The 23299-nt window shown below is 47.2% G+C and overlaps 1 protein-coding gene across 1 annotated transcript; it reads left to right on the forward strand.

Annotated features, from left to right (window-relative positions):
* The first annotated feature begins 15562 nt into the window (after nucleotides 1-15562).
* Nucleotides 15563-18287, forward strand: RNF186 (ring finger protein 186). The gene has a single exon (XM_059690980.1). The coding sequence runs from the start codon at nucleotides 15744-15746 to the stop codon at nucleotides 16473-16475; it is 732 nt and encodes a 243-aa protein (XP_059546963.1). The 5' UTR covers nucleotides 15563-15743; the 3' UTR covers nucleotides 16476-18287.
* The last annotated feature ends 5012 nt before the right edge of the window (nucleotides 18288-23299 follow it).

The raw sequence follows: 23299 nt of genomic DNA on the forward strand, positions 1-23299 counted from the left end.
CTTTTATTTTTTTAAAAATTTTTTATTTTTTATTTTTTTTTAATTATTTTTTTTATTGCTTAAAGTATTACAAAGGGTATTACATATGTATCCATTTTCTCCCCCCGCCCTAGACAGTCCCCTAGCCTCCCCTATCACCCCCCAAAAAAATTTTTTTTTAATTGATTTTAGGGAGGAAGGGAGAGGGAGAGAAAGAGAGAAATATCAATGATGAGAGAATCATTGATCGGCTGTCTCCTGATAATTGTTTAGATGATTCAGGAGCTTTGCAGTCATGAAGTGATTGCCAGGCTGGTCTCCTTGCTGAACAACAGTAATTTACAAAGCTGGGGGAGCAATGCATTTGGTAACAGATCAAATAAAGATGAAAAGTGTCAAAAGAAGTAATATGACACCCCCTTTCCCAACTCACAATTAAATATTCTTCCAGCTCTAACATGACCACCTACAAGAAGCCTTCAGGTTTCAGAGGTTACCCTTAGAATAAGGACTGTCCTCTCCCTATCCTCAGATCAGGCCCTGGCATTTGAGAAAGAGTCTATGAATGAATGAACTCATTTGTGAGTAAATGAATGTGAGAATGAATAGGTGAATGCATCTGCTCTGACAGCTCTTTGTAGATATGCCAACTCATGCATCTCACAAAAATGTATTGAAGATTTCCTGTGTGCCAGGCTCTTTTATGGGCACTGGAATACAAAGTGAGCAACACAGACAAGCTCCCTGCTTTCAGGAAGATAGTCAACCCACAAGGAAACCAACATGTACCTGATTTCAGATGGTGATGGCACCATGAAGAAAACACACAAGATTACATGAAATAGAGCACCTGGGGGTGCAGGGTGGTTGGAAGACAAAGGGAGCAGGGAAGACCCTTCTGAGAATGTAGCATTTGAGTTCTGACTTTGATGGACTATGAAAGTACAAGTGCTTACTTAGCTTATTTCAAGTGTTTTATTCTTGGAAATAAAATTTCAAGGACAAATCTGACATTGCCTTTCTCTTGACAGTGGGAGCTAGCTATATTAATAAAAGGGTAATATGCTGATTAGACCGGGAGACCTTCCAGAAGTCCTTCCAGACAAAGCCATGGTGGCAGGGCCGAGGCAGAGCCAGTTAGGGGCGATCAGGCCAGGAGGGGAGGGCAGTTGGGGGTGAGCAGGCCAGCAGGGGCGGGGGGCAGTTGAGGGCAAGCAGGCTGGCAGGCAGAGTGGTTAGGGATGATCAGGCAGGCAGGCAGGCAAGTGGTTAGGAGCCAGCGGTCCCGGATTGTGAGAGGGATGTCCGACTGCCGGTTTAGGCCCGAATCCACCCACAGGGATTGGGCCTAAACCGGCAGTCAGACATCCCCCAAGGGGTCCCATATTGCAGAGGGTGCAGGCCAAGCTGAGGGACAACGCCCTCTCCCCCCGTGCACGAATTTCATGCACCGGGCCACTAGTATCTTATAATCACTGTTAGCTAGCAGGATACAGTGGTAAGCACATGAAATTTGCAACTGGACTACCTAGGTTTAAATCCTGCCTCCATCGTTTGCTAGCTACAGACCTTGGGGAAGTTACCTAAGCACTGGAGACTCAGTTTCCCCATTCTTGGATGATGATGATGATGATGATGATGATGATGATGATGATAATGATGATGACAGTGATAATGATGAGGTTAATAAAAATACTTTTACAGAGAGATGGCTAGCTGCCCATCAAAAGTCCATGCTTCCTCTTCTGTAGTGTGAAGTTGTTGCTAAAAGGCAGCTGCCCAACCATGGGTTCCATTTCCCAGTTCCTCTTGCACCCAGATGTGGCCAAGGGCAAATTTTTGCCACTGAGATGTAAACAGAAGTGATGTGTGTCACTTCCATGCCTGGGTCTCTGAGTTACCATATGGAGAAAAACCCACCCCTTTATCAGGAACGCCCTCATTGGACTATAAATGGGAGAAAAACAAACTTTGATTATGTTCAACTTCTGAAATTTTAGGGTATATTTGTTATAACATCTAGCATTATTATACTAACTAATACAAGCTTAAAGTGTAAAAATTGAATGTGTCATACATTGCCGACTCAAAGTGAATGCTGGCTGAACACAACTGAGTACAGGGTTTGAATCTTATTAAATCAGTCTCCTGTTGGGGAGGAGACTGCAACCGAGGTATGTGCCCTTGACTGGAATCAAACCTGGGACCCTTCAGTCCACAGGCCAACGCTCTGTCCACTGAGCCAAGGGCATGAGATTTTAACCCTTTCCCCCTTCTCACCTTTCCAAAAGGGGATAATTTTTACTGTACTGAATGTTTATTTATTGTAAGGTTAGTGACTATAGGAAGGAAAATATTAGGCCCTCAGGACCTTACAGACCTGTTACCAAATTTTTTTTTAATTGCCTGGGGATATAGGAGGAGAGAATCTTGCTCAACTAAGTAATCTCCCTCCTCCTTGAGCTCAGTTTGCAGTGAAGTTTGAAAATCAAGACCTTCCCCAGGATATAAAACATCTTTTCTCTTTCCCCTTCTTCCTCCAGGACAGTTCTATAAGGAGGTCCCTGAAAGGCTTTTAGTTCTCAAGCATCTGAGAGGGAAGAAGAGAACTACATACCTCATATGTTCACCCACTTTAAAAATGAGATAATGAATATAAAGCTCCTAGCAAAACAAATGGCACATAGTAGGAATTTGACAAATGGGTCTGGCCTCCCTTTTGCTCATCAACCCCTATTAGCTCACCATCCACTACAACATGATTGATAGCTTGTCTCCATTCTGTTTTTTCCTCTAAGATTCGAATTAATCCTTAATTAGACATTCCATGTCATTTACCTCTCTTCTGTAGCTCACACATTTTTTTATTCCCTGTACTTTTTTTCTGGATATTTTCTTTGGACTTGTCTTGCAGTGCACTGCTGTTAATTAATTCTTTCTTTAGCTGTATCTTATCTGATGCATTGTGTTCTCCACTTTATTTCCTATAATTTTCAGTTCTAGATTTTCTACTTGGTTCTTTTTTTTAATCTGCTATGTCATTTTTTTTATCACTTCCTGTTTCCTGACAAAATTTTTCAGCTTCGTTTGTATCTCATTGAACATAGTAAGTGCAGTTGTTTTATTGTTGATTTCTGATTACTCTAACAGCAGTAGTTCCCATGGGTCTGTTTCTATTGTCTGTTGTTTCTATTGACTCTTGCTCATGGTGTCTTATCTTTTGGTGTGCTGGTTATCTTTATTTACTTATTGGATATTTTATTTTTAAACCTATTTGTTAAAATAATTTGAAGTCTAAGATGATATGTTCTTCCAAAGAGGATTTTCATTAGTGTCTATCAAACACCTGAGGGTACTATCTGTCTAGAACAATTTAATCAAATTTGAGAGATGGAGGTTAGAAGGTCACGCTGATGATTCAAAGACTGGCTACAGTCTGTGCTACAGCTGGTTTACTTCCATTACCCTTTTCCCTAGACCATACCCCTTTTGAGCCTCAGCTAAAAATTGAAATTGTTTACCAAGATTATTACCCTTGATGGAATTCAAAATCCTACTTCGCTCCCCTTCCTCTGAGAGACTGCCAAAAGTTCAGCTCAATCTTTCAGCTGCCTATTTGATGCCAGCAAATGTTTCTGAGCACATGGATTCAGGCACAAATACCAATCCTAGGACTATTGGTTCTCCAAGACTGAGCTTCATACTATGTCCACCTATACCTGCCTGAGTCCAGATAGAACAAAGTCTTCGGTTCCAGGTATCAGGAAGGATTGCTTTGAAAACAAATCCTCATACCTGTAAACTACAGCTAACCTCGTCACTTCTGCCAGGTGTCATTTTGCAAGGCCAAATGCAAGGCCAGGTGTCAGATGCAAGACCAGACAGTTTATAAGCTAATCGTTGCTCCTGCCAGCCTCAGAAATTGGGCAACAAAGGTAGGGCAGTAAAGGGGAAAATGTTTTATTGTCCCCATTTTCAAAGGCAATTTCCAGGTCAAAGCAGGTGAGTCGTAACAAAGATCAGAAACCAACACCCAGTCTGTTCCACCCCCCTGAATTTCCTCCTGTAGTGGGGGACTTTACCCCATACGGAAAGCCACTTCTTCTCTAAGAAATATGCAAAGTAGACTCTGGACCATAAGGGAGAGGACAGTGGGAGACAGGTGCATGCCAGGTTCATAAGTCTCCGTAAGGATTGGATGATCCCATATCTTGAATTTTCAGGACATTCATAATCATCCAAGTTACCACTAATCAAGCGTTCACCCCTATGCTGAAGCATGTTCATGCATTATTTTATTTAATCCTCACACAACTCTCTAATAAAGATTCTATCATTTTTGTCACTTTCTGAGGCCCAGAGAGGTTAAGACCCCTGCCATGGCCACCTAGTTAGGAAGCAGCAGACCTTTGGTTTGACACTCACGTCAGTGATCCTTCCCTACCTAAGACGTGTTTCTAGACACTGAGAGACAGAGAGGGAGCAGAGGGCTTCCCTGGGGCCCAGGCTCACTCAGAGGCAGCTGAGGAAGTGAACCCCAGAGCAAAGAACACCAGGAAGAGGAGAGGGTTTCTCTGAAAGCAGCAGGGTGGGTGCAGATGGCAGCCTGGACATACCTGTCCACCACCTAGATGGCTGTTAATGGGGTAAGTGTCATGCTCTTTCAGTTGTTATTTTCTTCTCATTTCTTCAAAGTTGTACAGAGGTTAACTCCCATCAAAGAGCTTCCCATGGATCCCTCTCTCCATCCTACCTTAGAATGAAGTCTGAAGAATGTTTTGTCACCAAGGCCCACCCCTTGGGAAGGCCTTTGCCAGGACAAGAAAAGTGCTGCCTCAATTTCATCAGTTTGAGTCGCTATTTGTCCCTGCCCACAAATAGATCTCCTATACTGACATGTCACACTGCCTAAAATTCCACCAACAGAGCTCCCAGAGCGCAAGACTTAGCAAGTAAAAATATAGGTAAATAGTGAATAGTTTCTGGTATAAGTGTTGATTGTTGTTTATCTGAAATTCAAATTCAACTGACTGTCCTGAGTTTTATCTGACAACCCAACCTTTATAGATAGTTACTAAGAAGAGTATACAAATCTTGTGCACATATCATTCTTAAAAGTTGCACAAGGTAAAGTATGTGAAGTGTCTGGTACTCAGTGAGGTTTAAATCCCCTTGGTGTTGGGCAGTGGGGCTGTGGTCTGGCCTGGGTGATCTAGGACAAGTTGGTTTCTCTCTTTGTGCTGCGTTTCCCCTTCTGAAGGATGTGGAATTGCTCTGATCATCATTCAGGACCCTGAAGCAGCAGTGCCCAACTCCATCATCTTTATATATGAAGAAAGGGACATTTCCTGCTACGGAAGCCCGTCAGCTCAGTTTCCCACTGACTGTTTTCAGAGACCAGGATCACTTTGGTGGTTGTTGGGGCCACATGCAGAAAAGCTGAAATTGTCTTCTGCTGAATGAAGCTAGAGCCACGTTTCTGAGCCCCTGCTCTGCTGAATTCAAGTCCTGAAAGATGTTCTATCTAAAAAGAGAAGAGGAGGTTCCATGATGAAATAAATTTGGGAAACATTGTGATATATGTCTCCCCCATCATCCCTTGTCAGTTCAAATGCATGTGTTTGTATAAGAACATGTGCAGAATCAAATCCTGTTTCACTTTACGGAACCCCCCCCCCATTTCCCAAGCGTGTTTGCCAGTGGAACCCCTTGTTTGCAAAGCATCCCATCCAATAGCTGTCCCATGGGACTCACTTTGAGACACTAAGCTGTAAGAACCAAGGCTGCCATTATAGTGGGGTGTCTAAGGTGTTAGTCAAAACCAATTTCTTACTCCTGGGGTAACTTTGAATCAGGACAGGTACTAATTAGGATTCAGGGAAATACAGCATAGATTTCCTTTTAACATTTATCTTATTTTCTATTTGGAAATGGATGGAGAGCCTGGGAACTGTGTAAGGCAACCAAGTGGGGTTAAAAACAGAATGGACTCAGGTCTGTGTTCCCTGGAATGTGCTGTGCAGTGGACAGTGGAGAGGTGTTTTGAGATAAGCACATGTCTCCAAGCCTCGAGTACCCAGAAAAGGAAGAGGTGAATCCTTGTTCTACCCCTTCCTGCCTGGGTGACCTTGGGCATGCTCATCAATGTTCCTAAACCTTAAGATGCCACATCTGAAAACCAGGCCCAGTTACACCTACCACATGAAGAGTAAATGAAGGACCATTCGAGAATGCCTCGCATGATGCCTGACACATAGGAGTTGAGATATATCTGTTAGATCTGAACCAGTTGTTGAAGCAAAAAAACAGAAGTGTCCTCATGTTGACAAGATTAGAATTGAATGGGGATGACAGCCAGGCATGGAGTACTGATGGGGGACGGAAACAGGCCGCGTGGGGTAGTCTCATGTGCATAGAACAAGGCAGATCAAAGGAGTACGAATCAGAGAAGCAAAATGTTGGCAAATTTTAAGGCCAGTAGAAGCCACGACAAGACTGGAAATGCTGGCAGTCAATCTGAAGACTGAGTGGAACAGCTTGGGGCCCGTTGTAGGCCTCTGAGGACACAGAAAAGAGCCATGAAAGACTTCTTTATGGATCAGATTTCTCTCTGGGTGTCAGCAAATTAGTCAATACCTGCCTTATTCACCATCAAAGTGTAATGTGAGGATAAAATGAGATTTTGTATGTAGCAGGGCGTTTTTGGAACCTTGTCAAGTATTCAATGAAATACACTCATATAGATAAACATCGAAAGTAAAAGAAATACATAAAGACAGTTATTTGTATCAAAGTCAGTGTTTTTTAATGGGTGTTCATTGAACTCCCAGACAATCTGGCATAAGAAAATGCTCATTCTGTAAATCTAATACCTGCCTGGCTGCAGGAAAATCCCATCTCGGTCACATTTTCCAAAGCCCTTCTCTCTCGAGGATTGTGCAAAAGCCCTCGAGACTTGTGCAATCTAGAACATTCTGGGAGAGACCTACCAATTGTCAGCCCACACTGGACTTGCTAGGTTCACCATCCTAGCCTACCTTGAAGGTAGCATTTCTGATGCCTTCGAGCAAACTGTGAGCACAGGAGGTCCTTGTCCAGGCCAGGAGTTGCTGTGTCTGGGGTCAGAACTCCCTCTGCTCAGCTCATAATGATTCCCATCAGAGGCCCTGCCTGCTCCACTTTTCTGGAACTCTTAAAATTTCTCTGTCTTAAAGTTATTATTCTCTGGGGAAGCTCTCTTAAATTTCCCCTCTGTCCCCTCCCTACAGGTTGCCTATCCCAACCCTTGGTATCCCATATTCTCTCAGACAATCTCACTCTGGTCATCAATTGTGGGGGAGACCCTGCTGAAAGGGGGCCTGGAAACTTCCGCTTCTGACTACTTTCTTGGGATGAAGGAGGAGGAACTATCCACCATTATGAGAACAAAAATACAGACTTATCTGTAAATGTCACATATATACAAGTGATATATCCTTCACCTCCTTAAACAAAGTCTGATTTAAGGTGAATTGCTTGGCTTGATTTCCATTTTATTTTTAATAAAAGATCCTTTTTTTTTTTTTTTTTTTTGGCCAGTAAACTTACACTGCTTTGACCTTAGTACCAATCACGTGCTTTGACCTTAGTACCAACACCAACTGGAGTAGTTGCTGGCTTAGTTGTTTTAGAAGTTGTTTTCTTGAAGATAAATGGGCACTGCTGACTCTGTAGGGCAAAGACAGTCCCCACAGAAGGTGAACAAAAAAAAAATATTCCAAGCCCACCCTTCACCCCTGCATGACCCTCAACGCTCTTACATTTGGAACGTATTCTGTCTTTCCTTCCTCTTTTTTTCAGGTCATAGCTGCTCATTTTAGAGGACAAGGTCACTGTCAAGGAAAATCCACACAATCTTGGTGATTTTTCCTGTGACCAGGGACAAGGCTGGGGCAAGGCTGTAAACCAGGACTTCACTCTGAGATGGAAATAAATCTCGAGGCCTCTCTGCAGAGGAGGGTGGCTTGATTGCTGGTGAGATGATGTTGTGCTATTTTTTTATTAAAGAGAAAAGTAAAATCAAGGTCAACAGAGAAAAGAGAGGGAGAAGGCAGGTGTGTAGCAGTGGGGAATTGTAACCCACCCCATCATTCTTTTGACATTGTTTCTGCTGATGCTGACTCTAATATGTAGCTTGTAGATCAGTGGTTCTCAACCTGTGGGTCGCGACCCCTTTGGCGGTCGAACGATCCTTTCACAGGGGTCGCCTAAGACCATCCTGCATATCAGATATTTACATTATGATTCATAACAGTAGCAACATTACAGTTATGAATTAGCAGCAAAAATAATTTTATGGTTGGGTCACAACATGAGGAACTGTATTTAAAGGGCCAGAAGGTTGAGAACCACTGTTGTAGATAAAGAGCATGTTTGTATAACAATCCTCAAAACTAACTTCAAAAGATGCAGACTCTGATGTCCAGGCAGTCCAGCTCCAAGGGATTTGCTGACCTTCAAATAAAAACCAGGAGGATGCACCCCAGATCATCATTTCACTAGTTTCAAGGTCCTTACCAGAATAGACTTTCCAGCCCACTCCCCTTGATTTATTTGTTCTGCTTTCCCTCTCCCTCCTTATAAAAACCTGTGCCTACACTGAGGCAGGTGGCCAACACGTGAATAAACCTCTTTCCTTTCACACCAGCACCTGTCTTACGAGTTTGGCTTTAGTTGCATCAGGCAGCTGGCCCTGGGTTTCAGTTACAGGTGGAGCTCTTTTCCAGAGAAAACACTAATGCTTCAGGATTATCAAAGGCAGCGGTTCTCAACCTGTGGGTTGCAACCCCTTTGGGGGTCGAACGACCCTTTCACAGGGGTCGCCTAAGACCATCCTGCATATCAGATATTTACATGACGATTCATAACAGTAGCAACATGACAGTTATGAAGTAGCAACGAAAATAATTTTATGGTTGGGTCACAACATGAGGAACTGTATTTAAAGGGCCAGAAGGTTGAGAACCACTGATCAAAGGTGACCAGGAACTTGCTGTCCAGTGTGATTCAGAGGAAAACACAAATGCATAGCAACAGGGCTGAGGGAAAACCCAAACTGATGCAAGAGGCTATCCCTGTAGAAGGGGTGGGATTGGGGCCAGGAGGTTGTGTTGGGGGGACTAAATGACTGATCCATGAACACATTCAGCAAATGCTAACTCCTGTGAGAGCCACGTTGGCAAGGCTTACCTAAAGTCAGACCACCTTTGGACTTCGCAGTCATGTGAGCCAAGAAACATCCTTTATTTGTGAGCTATGCAAGCTTGAGTTGAGTTATCTGACTCTAGAACCAGAGATTCCTAGGCACAGACACTCTTTTGATCTCCTTTAGGCAGATGAGGAAACTAAAAACCAGAGACATGAAGTTGGTTGCTCAAGGACACACAGCTAAGGTTTAAACACAGCTCTGTTGGACCAGCCAGTCTGCTCAAACACAGCCTTCCCACTAGTGATTCAAAGCCCAGGTGCCCAGGAACCTCCATTACTTCTAGTCAAGTGTCTTCCTCCCAGGGTGTCTCTGCAAAGGCCCGTACTAGACATTGTGAGAGAAAGGGGGCTGGTTTGACAGCCTCCTGACCTTGGCCTAACCACCCTGCAGAGTAGCTTAATGGGTCACAGGCTGTGCTTGGGAAGATTAATGTTCACATGGTCCAGTGGTCCTGATCCCAGGTCTGTGCTCCCTGGAATGTGCTGTGCAGTGGACAGTGGAGAGGTGTTTGGAGATAGGCACATGTCGTCTCCAAGCCTCGAGTATCCAGGACAGCATGAGTCTGAGGAGGCGAGAGTTCATGGGTTTAATCTCAAGAGAGAGATGCCAGGCTACACGCCCACACTCTCAATCCCCACCTCTGCCTTCTGTCCCATATTTACCAATTCTTCCTCTTATTTTTTCTTCATGTCCCTTCTCCTCCTCCTCCTCCTCCTCCTCCTCCTCCTCCTCCTCCTCTTCTTCTTCTTCTTCTTCTTCTTCTTCTTCTTCTTCTTCTTCTTCTTCATACATCTCCCCTTTCCACAACAGTTCTAGAACAATTTACAGAAAATATATACAAGGACTAGATAAATCATAAACTAGAAAAGGAAGTGCAGACCATTAAGATGGGCATGGACTGCAGTACCACATGCCAAATGCGATATTTCACAGTTGCTATCATTGAGCTTTCTGGTGGCCAAAGCAAAGATGGGAAACAGTCAATTATATAGTTTCATAAGCTTATTTCTTGAGTATCCTTTGAAAGAAGACAACAAAATAGCCCCAAAATACAACTCTTGAGAGCCTCTAGAAAGCAGAGTCAAATGCAAGGTTCTGATGAGTTAGGTGATTCAACAGCATTTCCCAAACTCTCAAAATCTCAGCTATACTAGTGCACAGCATTAATAACTGTTCCAAAAAAAGAGAGTTTCACAGGCAGATTCGTTTGAGATAAAATCAGAATTAAAAAGCCAAGCTAGCTTTTTAACTTCAGAATTTCCAAGAGCTTTTCACACTCTAATGCCATGTGACTCTCCAACCAGATGGAACCTTCCTCTACACCCACCCCCAGTTTTCTCAGGAGTGTCTTCTAGACGCTCACAGAAAGCTAGAGACCATGTTTGAGATGCATGGACCACAGTGTGAGGAATGCTGATCAAGAGGAATGACTGAGCTGAACTCCTCCAAATAAAAGTTCTCTCAACCAGGCATTTAGTAGAGTTGGCCATCTGATGATTTAAGGCAACAGTGTCCGACATGGTCCAGACTTTAGGTCCGGATACTCTCAAGATGAAATAAGAACGCTTCTTTCTCAAGCTCCTCCTCTCCTTCATCTAAACAACTAGAGGGCGTGGGAAAGAGGCTGCAAAGGGTGAAGTCGAGACCCTCTCACAGCCTGTGAGTGACTCCATCTCCACCAAGATGGGGTCAGGTGTGCTCCCTTAGGGGCCTGGGTCAGGTGCGTAGGTGGGGTTCCCTTTGCCACTGGCTTAGCTGCATGGAATTAAAGGAACAGTTAAGAGAATGGAGTCTTAAAGACATGCTACCTGGGTCCCAAGAGACAGAAGTAGGTCAAGGATGAGTTTCAAGTTGAAGTCTGAACTAGAAAGAGATAGGGGCTGGGAGGGAAATGGGTCTGGACTCTAGAATCATTCTGAATTCAAAAAATGTGGACCTACGGGTTCCTTACCTGGTTTGTAACCTTGGGAGTAGATGCAATTTGATAATTCTGAGTCGGACAAAAGTGGTTTCATCTATCGCTCATCAATGATAGTTCCCAACCTTCATGCCTTAAATCAAGTTCATAAACAACTCAGCGTAGATTAAAGTTTGGGACCTAAACCACCAGATGCTCTGAGCCAAAAAGGCAGATAGAGAAGATAACACGCAGACTGCAACTTTGAAAGGGCAGGATATGAGAAGCACATGTCCACGGATGCCCGTCACAGGACTGTTAGTAACAGTGGAAAATGGGGGAAAGACTCAGCATTCCTGTCACGGGAGCTGATTAGATAAAATATGCTATGTTCATATGACAGAACAACCTTCACGAATGATTTGAAGTGTATTTATTAATATGCAAAAGAGATGTAAGATAAGCTATTAAGTAAAACGCACATTACCGAAATATAAATAGCAGAGTCCAGTTTTAATGAAAGAAAGGGTTTTGTGCAGGCATGCAATGAAAGAAGCCTAAAGGCACACATCAGAATTAGAACTGGTTCTCTGTGGGCTGTGAGATCGCTGATTACTGATGCCCTTCTCTTTATGATCATCAGCGATTCCTTTTTTTTTCTTACATTAAGCATGGTTTTTTAAAAACATAATTATTCTTAAAAGCAGAAAAAGAAAACAAGTGCAGTTTCCAACTTCCTGCAGTTGGTACCTAAGGCACTTTCTCTTCGCATCATTTCATCTCCCCTCCCTCCACGCTTGATCTTCATTGTCCTGTTGTTGTCAGATTGGTTCCTTATCCTCTTCCTCTGTCTCCCCCACCAATCCATCCTCAGACACACGGGTGCTTTGAGAGGGATGGAGGTGTGGCCAGCAGGGTCCTCAGGAGCCCAGAGGTCGGAACTCTGGAATAAGGCTTGGGTGATGGGCATTTGGCTGGGACAGGGCTCTCTGCAGCTACTGGAGTGTGGAGTGAGAGTGGGTTGTCAAGATCAAAGACCAGGCATGGATCTGACAGCTTGACCTCTTGACATTGCTGCTCCCTCACTCCTTTCCCAATGAACTTGATGCAGAGCCTAAAACTCAGGTCCAAAGTGTCTTTTGGAAGGTGTGGGTCTGTGGTTACCAGCACAGCAGGAGTTCTGAGTGGTCCATTTCAAGAGAACTGGGCTCCGATTTCCCCACGGGTAGCCGGGTGTGAAATTCTAGCCCAGCTTGAGACTGAGCTTCTCAAACTCCTCCTATAACCCCCCAGAGTATTTGAAGTCACAGGATGAAAGAAATTGCATTTCAAAGGGGGGGAAAATGTACTGAGAATTAATGAGTTCATATTTGTATATTTGTATAGCAATTAAAAAACAAACACGTTTTATTTGGAGATTTGGATCGGACTCGGAGTTTTTGAATTATAATGTTACAGCAAGCACAAATATAACACAGACAAGAATGAGGAATCTAAATGAATTCAACATTTTCAGGCTCAGGAGACAGGGTGTACTTCCCTGAGGGCAGACCTGCTCCAGGCTGTGCCCCAGATCCTGCCCACACTCACTGCTCTTTAAGAAGCACTGAGGGTTCGGGGGTGGGGGCAGAGTCAATGGAGAAAAAGGGGCACATCTGTAATACTTTCAACAATAAAGATAAATTTAATTTTTTTAAAGAAAAAAAAAGTACTGGAAGAGCAGATCACCAAAGTGTCTTATCTCGTGTCCCTGCAGGGATCAATTACATTGAGGTCACTTACAAAGCCAGGTGCATACATTACTGAGCTCCCCTGAGCAGGTCTGGATGGAGGTGCAGGGTTAAGTAATCTCCCACAATTCCCTACAGTGTATTTGTCTCCGTTTTATCAAATTTAAAAACGGAGCCTCAATGAGATGGAAATGACTCCCCCAAGGCCACCCAACTAGTAAAGTGACAGGAGCCAGATATCCAGCTATAAAGCCAGTTAAGCCCAGGCACCTGGAAGGGACAAAGTGGTGTCCCAAGGTGGTAGGATGGGGCCACATGAAGGATCAGGCTGTTAAAAGCCGTCGTTCCTCAGGGAATGGAACTTTCTCAAAGAAACGTTCGCATTCCACTTAATGTATTTCTGTAATATTTGGATGGTTATAATCAATGTATTTTCTTCACTGTCTTTTCCCAACAATTTCACACGGTTATTCTTTAGACACTAACCCAAAGTAACTGCCCTTGGTCTGACTTGGACCTCACCCAGCTATCTTCCTGATTATTTGGCTTCCAATAGTGCTGGCCAGCGGAAGAGGGGGCACAGGCCAAGCTGACGTCACCGTATTGACCACTGGAATCTCTATTTCTCAGTATAAATGAATGCAGCTCAACAAATATTTTCTCTTCCTATGCCCAGTTTCCCCCAGGGCTTAGCAAACAGAAAGGAGCATTATAAAGTGCCTGCCAAAGCAGAGAAGAGAAACCGTATCTTTTAGTCCAGGGACACACAGGCACTGGCTCACTCTTGGCCACGTGCAGGCTGGTTGTCTGGTTGATGTTTGACCCTGAGTCAGACAGCAAATAAAGGCTTCTTCATCTCTTGCTATGTTACAATTTCCCCTGCAAGGGGCAGAAGTCCAACTGACACGGGCTCTAGAATAAATATTGGGGTGGATTTTAGAGGTTAATATAACGGGAAAAAAGCCAAAGATAGAGCTCTGGCTTCAGGCATGGCTGGATCAGGGCATTAAAACAATGTCATCAGCCCTTTTTCTGAATCCTCTCTATTATTATTATTATTATTATTATTATTATTATTATTATTATGTGTGTGTGTGCACGCGCTGACCTTACTCTTAGGCGGTTTCTTTGCATGCAGTGGTCCTGGCAGCTCCAGAGTTCCATCCCCTAGTTTGGAAATCAAGCAGAGAAATTTCTTAGTAGACCCAACACAAGTCCCAGAATTGAATTTTATTGGCTCGGCTTAGATCAGATGCCTATGTCTGAACCAATGGCTATCGCCGCAGGACAGAATACGCTGATGGGTCTTCCCTGCCTCACGTCACCTCCCGCTTCCACAGAACCGGGAACCACACAGAATGACAGTGGGGAGCAATGTTTGCCCAAAGGGGACTCAGGCCACTGTAGAAGGAAACACGGATGCTTGGCATGGGGGCAAAACAGATGCCCAGCACTCCACCTGAGATCCCCTTCATCTTGATCTGGGGGGAAACAGAATGGAAAGAAATAACTGACAGTCAAACTGAAGACTAAGGAGAAGAGATGCCATGGTGGGGGGTGGGGAGAATTAGATTTCCGAGACAGAGGGTCCAGGGGAGGGTGAAGCGAGAGGGCACTGCCTGCCCCTTGGGGCGGGGAAGAGCTGGATCAGAAGAGCTAGAATCTGCGTGGCTCTCAACAGGTGACCTGAGCAGCAAAGAATCGCTCCGCTCGTCCTGAGCGAAGCAATTGTCTGAGGGAGTGGATTGTGCCACCCCACCCGCCCTCTGACGTTCAGGGCAAGGTAAAGGGATTACGTTTTCTTAACTGCCGCACTGCTTGCCTCTCAGTCCCACGGAGTCCTGTTAACTTGAGTCACCTTCCTGGGAGCTTATTGCCCACACACAAACTGATGAGATTGAGTTCCTGGACACCAGAGGCTGGGAACCCGACTTTGGACGCCAATAGATCCCTGCCCCATGGAAGGCCCCTTGGCAGGCAGCCAGCAGGCCTGCCCTGACCCAGCCTGCCTCTGCTTCCAGCCCCGGGGCCTCCTTTCTACTGGGCCAGGATTCCAGGGGCTGCAGATAGGACCCCTGGCGGGGGGCTTCCTCAGAGACGGCCAGATAAATGGCAGCTGTTCTGTGCAATGTGATGTGCCCAGCACACCCCTAATGGTGCCTGTCCTTAGGTATGTGAGGAGCATCGCAGGGCACCGATGAGATGCTCGGGAAGCAGGAACTGTAAACCGACTGTTCGGCTGGGCTTCCCTCACCCACCTTCTCAGAACACGTTCCCATCTCTCTTTTTCATGGGCCGCCTGCTCATAAATGTGTTCAAAGCACAAACACACATTTGCCCCCACGGATCCCGACATCCAAAAGGTTTAGTCCGAGACCGCCTGCGGGAGTGCTTCTGAAAGCGGGGCCCCCAGTCCACCTGCGTTAGACCGACAATGTTCACCTGTAGATTCTCAGACCCCATCCAGACCTGCCGGGTGTGTCTCTGGGTTTGGGGGCTAGAGATCTGCCTGTTAAAAGGCTCCAGGGGTGGCCTGGTGGCGGTGCTGGTGGGAATTCACCTGCCCCGAGGCACCTGGCCCCAGCTGGACGGTTCTGATTCACTAATAGGCCCTGCCCACTTTGGCCCTTCCATCAGGTAATTCAAAGTCTCCAGGCCTGCTGGTTACTGATTAACTCTAGCAAAGAAATAATAATAATTGAAGGGCAACACAAGCCCAGAGACAGGCTGAGCAGCCCTGGGAGAGCGGTGCCAGACGGCTATTATCACCAGGCACCCAACAGGAGGAAAAGGAGGCTTGATACGCCGCCTCAGGTCAGACTTGGTCCCGCAGCACCTTGTCCATGCCCAGGCCCTGAGCTGCCGCGTCCCGCCGGCTCCCCTGTCCGGAATGGCCTGCACTGAGGCCCCACAGCAGCCAGCCCCGCACCAGCCCCAGCCCCTCTCGGCAGGAGCCACCACCACCACGGACACCGCAGGCCCTGCCGGGGGTCATCGCGGCTCCGTGGGTCCCGACCTGGAGTGCCTGGTGTGCCGGGAGCCCTACAGCTGTGCCCGACTCCCCAAGCTGCTGGGCTGCCAGCACTCCTTCTGTGCTGTCTGCCTGAAGCTCCTGCTGTGCCCGCAGAACGACACCTGGTCCGTCACCTGCCCGCTGTGCCGCAAGGCCACCGCCGTCCCCGGGGGCCTCATCTGCGGCCTGCGTGACCAGGAGGCCGTGGTGGGGCGGCTCGCCCGGCCGTGCCCAGAAGTGTGGCTCTGTCCTCAGGAGCTGGTGAGTCCCGCCGCCCTGACAGCAGGGCACCCCGGCTTGGCAGGAGAGGATGGGCAGGACGTGGCAAGTGCCAACCGCGTGGCAGCCCGGCGCCTGGTGGCACACCTGCTCCTGCTGGCCTTGCTCATCATCCTCATCCTGCCCTTCATCTACCCCGGGATCATGCAGTGGACGCTCACCTTCATCATCGCCCTGGCCCTGCTGGTGGCCACCCTCTTCTGCTGTCACCCCCGCAGCCAGGGCAGCGGCCGGCCCTGCCCCAGGACCCTCTTCTGCGGGGAGCAGAAACACAGCGAGATCTCCTCCGTTGCCTGTGTGCACCCCGTCCAGGCACCCACAGCACCTTGAGCCTCTGCGGCCCCGATATTCTCCCAGTGAACAGGGTAAGGGGCTGTGAAGTTAGGCTGCTCCCTCAGGAGACGGAATGCCAGCCAGACTTGCGAGCTAAAGCCAGATGCTGTCTCGGATCCAGAACTATGTGCTTGGAGGATAGACTTATGCCTGCCCCGGGGACAGTGTGGCTAAGCTGTTCGGAGTGGGGAGGAGGCACAAATGACTTGAACACTACAAGGGGGGCTCCTGTTCCTCTGATTCCAGTGCTCCGGGTTTTTCTTTCTATACCTTGAGGAAAGTAGTGCAATATTAACGTATTGAAGAACCAATAGAACCAGAACTCCTCTTTTATTGTTTTGTAATTTATGCAGCTGGTTTTATTTTATTGCTTGGTTGGGGGCTGGGATTTTGTGTTTGGGGTAGTTTGCTCATATTTCTGGCTGCTACACAATTTCCCTCCTGGGAAGTCAGAGCTCACGGGACGTCCTCCTGTGTCCCCGCCAATGCTGCCCATCTCATGCCCACCCCGCCTTGCCAAAGGTCCCGGCAGTTTGGGTCTTCCATGGGGTCGCCACACCATCCTTCCCCCCCAAGAATGGAAGGAGAGAACTTGTATGAAGAAGCGGTACTTCTGATGCCAGCAGGAGCCCCCACGTTTAGTTGGCAGAGCTGGGGAGTGGGGAGGGAATGCGGGCGGCTCTGGGAATTTCCCTCAGCATCCCGACCAGAATTTCCCAGTTCCGTGTCTTCTGGCCCTGACTTAACAGAGAATCTCGGAGTTGCAAGGGCTTCCCCCCTGCCGGCCCAGCTGCCCACCTGATGCACTGCCCCACACTCCAGAACTGGAAATCATCAGTGCTGCTTTCTTTCCAATTGCATCTCGCTTTCCATTTGAGCATTTGTCATAAAGATAAGAGGCCTCGTAAATGCAGCGGTCCTCTCCAATAACCCCAACTTTCCCACCTCGCCCCGAGAGTCGCAGTCATCTGACAGGCGCCTGTGTTTTTTCTCGGTCATTTCTGCTCCGTAGCATGGAGGAATGACCTTGCACCATCACCCAGGTCAAGCCTCAGTCAGGGAGACCCGGGGGGTGCAGGGGAGTGGAGGGTGAGAGATGACACACTATTTCCTTCCAAAGCCATAATAGGAAAGCAGACTTGAGACCTCAGATGGGTTCCCCGAGCACAATCCATTGTCCTGTCGCTACGGTTGACAGTTCCTTTGTCGGGAGGGAGGTGCGAACTCTGTCACCGGTGCACAGGGGTGGACCCTGTGTTGTTGAACCAGGTCCTGCCTCTCAGAGCTTCACTTTCCCCAAAATGAGCTGATAGAACTGGAATATTCCTAATACCCCTGCAGCCCAGGAGCTCAGGGCACTGCCGAGCCCCCAAACAATGGACGTGCACGGGCCACATCCCCTGCGGCCTCATGCAAAGAGAGATCAAGATACAAGTGTGGGTGCAATTAGCTGTTCTTGAAATCTGGGTGCCTCTCTTTTTCTCTTATAAGGTCCTTCCAGGGTAACTCGGTGACACGCACGCTATTGGCTTTGTGGACTCCTGGTGCTGACAGAGAATGTGTGAGTGGATGTGGGCATGTGTTGCCTACACCGTTAAGACAAGGCCAAGTGGAATCCTGTCTCACCCTAGCTGGTTTGGCTCAGTGGATAGAGTGTCAGCCTGTGGACTGAAGGGTCCCAGGTTCAATTCCAGGCAAGGGCATGTACCTCGGTTGCAGGCTCCTCCCTGGCCTGGGCCCTGGTCAGGGCTCATGCAAGAGGCAACCAATCGATGTGTTTCTCTCACATTGATATGTCTCTCTATCTTTCCCTCTCTCTTCCACTCTCTTAAAAATCAATGAAAAAATCCTTGCGTGAGGATGAAAAAAAGAAGAAGAAGAAGAAGAAAAGAAAGGAATACCCTGTCTCCCCAGGAGGAGTTAGTGACAATAATTGTTTGTCATTTCCTGAGCTGGCCTTGGGCCTGTGTGTTTTGGGATGCGTGCCAGTAGGGTAGGCAAAGAACATTCTCTCTCCACTCACCACCATTCCTATTCCACCTAGTTCTTGGACCCTCCACCAACAAGAAAATCTTCACCAAGATTTCAGTTGTTAATGACAGCACCATGTCTACATTAATAACGGTGGGTGCATGTTTATTGAGTGCTTACTATGTGCCAAGCCCTGCCAAACTGCTCTATGTGCATTATCTAGCTGAATCTTCATGATAACCTATGCAAGTAGAGATCATTTGCTGGTGAGGAGACTGAGGATCAGAGAGGTAAATTCATCTGCCTCAGGTTGCACAGCGGCCACTTTCAGAGCCCTTTCTGCTCCATCATGCTGCGTCCTTTGCATGCAGTTTCAAAACAACCAGGAAGCTGGTGGCTACTTGTGGGCTTGCAAGGGAGAGTAGAAGACTAAGCTCAGGAGCCTCCAAATCCCAATGGCCAGGCACTCAGAGAGGCCAGAGAATTCCAGAACCTGTTATCTATGCTAAAGAGAAAGAAAAGAGAATGATACAAATGAGATGGCTTTCCTACAGACTTTTACCACCCAGTCCCGGCCTCCCCTGCAGGGAGCTCTGTTGTTACATGGTCCCTAACCAGTGTACCCTCCGTCCCCCTGAGCAAAGATGTCCTGACACTGCTGTCTGCACTCCCCTGGAAGCCCAGCTGGTCCCAAAGACCTGCTGGCCCCTGCAATATGGGGACAGAGAGCCCCAGAGTCCAGTATCAGCCCAGGCTGCCCTGCAGAGGAAACAGGCGGTGTTGAAAAAGGGTGTGAGTGGAAGAAACCAGGGAGGCAGGCCAAGGTTCAAAGCTAAGTTCTGACCTAGCGTATGACCAGTTACAGAACTTCTCTGAGCCTTAGCTTGTTCACCTGTGGAGTTGGGGAGGACACCACTCACCTCCCAGGGTTTCCATGACAATTCAAAGCACTCCCAGATGAGAACCCTCTGTCCTAATGGGTGGCCTTTGTCATTAATCATTGACCCCTTGGGTAAATGGGTTTCCTGGGGCCTGTTCAGGGGGCTGGCTTTGATGATAGGATAGAGTGGAAACATTGTCCAGGGCAGGTGATCTGGTGGAGAACTTTGTGCTTAGGTCCTAAGGGGAAGTCCAAAGGATGAAGAATTGGGGGGAGGGAGGGTCGGGCAAATTTCACCCCCATCAGACCCATCTCCCAATCTGCGGCCTTGCAATCAAACACACCTGCCTTGAATTCTAGCTTCAGCACCTACACGTCACCTTACCTGTCTGAGTCTCAGGTTCCTTACCCATGAGACAGAGCTTACAATCCCTATTTCAAAGGCTTGCTGGAGGAATTAACAAAATAACCCTTGGTGAGCATTCAACATTGTAAGGAGGGAAAGCAGAGACATGAAAAAAAACAAGGAGAGAGGGTCGGGTTCTAGCACGTTGAGAACAGACTCCTCCTATTTTATTCGATCTTACTAAAACCTGGCCACTAGAATTAACCTCCCCATGACCAGCCTCAGCAGCAGCCATGTCCTCAGCAAAATATAAGAAAACAATCATGGCTAACACGATTCTAATGCACTGTGGGAAGTATATTCCATGTGCTAAATTACCTCTGCTATGAGGTAGATACTATGATTACCCCCAGATTACAAACAGGGATAACTGAGACACAGAGAAGTTAAGTAACTTGCTGGAGAGCACACAGCGAGGCAGTGGGCCAAGAGTGGACTACAGAGGCCCAACTCCAGAGAGTAGGCTTGGAGTCACTTTGCTGTATCAAAAGGAGCATTTCCGGCCCATCATAAGCACTCAAGGTATGCGGGCCCCCTGGCCTGAAGGGTGAGGAATTAAGAAGAGCCCTAGCAGGCTTGGCTCAGCGGATAGAGCATCAACCTTCGGACTAAAGGGTCACAGGTTTGATTCCGGTCAAGGGCATATGCCTGGGTTGCGGGCTCGGTTCCCAGTGGTGGCGGGGGGGGGGGGGGGGGGGAGCGAGCAGGAGATAGCCTATCAATGATTCTCTCTCATCATTGATGTTTCTATCTCTCTATCCCTCTCCCTTCCTCTCTGAAATCAATAAAAATATGTATTTTTTAAAAGGAATTAAGAAGAGATGGCATTCCCCCACTTGGTTATAGCTTCCTGACTTAGTGGGTGTCTGGGGCTGAGGGCTGTAGGATCCTACCTGCCCCATTACCCACCGCCGTGTTCTCATCTCACCTTCCAGCACCTGTTCATGGTGGGAACCTCTTTGTAAGTAACTGCAGGAAGTGTTCCAGCCTTTGCCAGAGCAATTAATTCTTTGTGGCAAAGGAAAGCCTTTCCAGGAATGAAAGACGGTCCTGCAAGTTCTCAGACTGTGGGAACAGCAGAGTGCACATTCAAAGGGATATCAGATCTCTGCTCTTAAAACTGCCTGGAGCCATTCGTATGAACTTTATATTCTTGTCAGAAGATCTTGAGATCACTCTTTTAAAAGGAGGACTATTTACTGGGTCAGTGGAGAACTGTGAACAATTCAGAACACCATGAGATCTTAGGCCCATCCATGCATTTATTTATTCAACAAATATTGATTGAGTGTCTGCTCTGTTCCAAGCAGTGATCAGGGTACTTAATCTTGATTGACAGGGCACTTCAATGAGGAAGGAAAACTAACACGTGCAAAGCGCCTGTCATGGATTGAATTGTGTCCTCCCCACCCACTAAAAGAAGCTGGGTTGAAGCCCTAACCCCACCACCTCAGAATGTGATCTCCTTTGGAAATAGGGTTTTTCAGAGATGATCAAGTTAAAATGAAGTCATTGGGGTGGGCCCTGAAACGATATGACTGGTGTCCTCATAAAAAGGGGAAATTTGGACCCTGAGGCAGACACACACAGAGGGAGGACAATGTGAAGACACACAGGGAGGATGCCATGTGACGATGAAGGCAGAGGCCAGGGTGATGCAGCAGAAGCCACGGAGAGCCACCAGTGGCCAGCAAGCCACCAGGAGCCAGGAGAGAGGCCTGGAACAGATTCTCCCACAGAGTTCTCAGCAGGAACCCACATGGCCCACACCTTGATCTTGTAGCCTCCGGAAGTGTTGAGCCCATACATTCCTGTTGTTTAAGAAACAAGGTGGTGTGACACCTTATATGGCAGCCCTAGGAAGCCAATAGAGGACCTGTGTTTGCACCATGCCCTTCGCTGCGTTATTTCAAGTTAAAGCTAAAGAACTTGCCCAGAGTCTTGTAAGCACGTGAGTGGCAATATCAGGCTCATAATTGCATCTGCTGGACTCCCCAGTTAGATCTCACTTCTCCCATTCTGTGGATGGGAAACCGAAGTTCATAGAAGCTCTGATATTCCTCCACACAAAAAATGTGCCCAATACATCAGAGATGGAGTTGGAATCGGAATCCACAATTCCTAACTTATCTTTAATCTATGCAACAGCCATAAGACAATTACTTATTACCCCCATTTCACAAAGTAAAGAGTTAAAACCCAGGGCATTAAGGCACTTACTTGACCAAGGTCACAAGCGAGTGAGTGAGGTACCAGAACTTGAACTCACTGACCTCAACGCTGTATCTGCACTTCCCACTGCTCCACACTGCTTCCGTCTGCAGCGTGTCAGCATTGAGAGGCCCACAGCTTGTCCTTCGGGACGCCTGACTGCCCGCCTTAAGGGCTTGTTTGCTCCAAGAGGACCAAGCTACAGGGGACACTTGTCTTCTCTTCTTTCCCTTGACTGTCTTATATTCAGCCACCCCCCTCCACTTGCCCTACTCCCCCTTTTCCCTTTCTAAGGAAACTGCCCTCTGGTTAATCTTATCGAAGTTCTCCCAACACACCAACTGGGGTTCTTGGTCCTTCTTCTACCCACCTCCTATTTCTCCTGAGGTGGTCACATGATATAGGTCACATGATCTTTCCCAGAACTTGAGGCTAGTAATGAATAGGGTGGGGTGGGGTGGGGCAGGTGGGGGTGGGGTGGGGTAAGTGATGGAGGGATGCAAGTTGGACAGTGGCAGCAGCAGCAGCAGACCAGATGGGCTCCACAGCTCTGGTCCTTGAGCCACTGGTTGACTCAGTGAACACTCAGGTTTCTTCTTTACAATTACTATTTTTCTTTAGATAGCCAGAATCTGTTTCTGTTGCTTGCAACCAATATTCCTGAACCAATACAGGAACTGTCCAAGTCCCTGGTTTCTAAAAAATTCCACCATGACCTGCAGCCCTTCCAACGCCCAAACAAGCTGCCACAAGTCAGGGAGCCAGGGAACAAAGACAGGTTCCTGTTGGCCTTGGCAATGATGAAACTAAGACCTGGGCCTTCATGAAGACTGTTTCTCTCCACTTCTGTCTCCTGGCTCAGACACGGTGGGGAGGAACAGGACAGTCTTAATATTTGCAAATCTCAGGACAAGAAGACAAAAGGATAAATAAGACAAGTCCTAATCTCCTAACAGCCAAGAACAATGGAGGGAAATATTAAGCCAAATGGCTTTGACCCCAAACCCCTGCCAGGTAGCTTAGCCAATTCCAGCTGATGGTCCAAGGAACAAGAAGAGGTTAAGTTCTTCGGGGTCAAAGTTGCCTTGGAAACATAAACAAGAGATTGCTCAGCAACGACAATATCCATGGCAACCACAAACCATCTGCAACACCCTCCGCCCTGACCTTCCTCTAAAGGTGTGTCCAGTCCCTCCCCATGGGAGCACTGTCTATTCTGCGCGTCATTTACGAAAGAAGTGACCATAAACCATCTTCTGAGTCACTCAGTCTCAAGTTCATCATGACGGCATCATAACGATGCTCTGTGGGAGGGGATGTGGGGCTGCCTTCATGTGACATCGCCCGGGCATG

Source organism: Myotis daubentonii, chromosome 3 (assembly GCF_963259705.1).
Source record: "Myotis daubentonii chromosome 3, mMyoDau2.1, whole genome shotgun sequence".
Lineage (NCBI taxonomy): Eukaryota > Metazoa > Chordata > Mammalia > Chiroptera > Vespertilionidae > Myotis > Myotis daubentonii.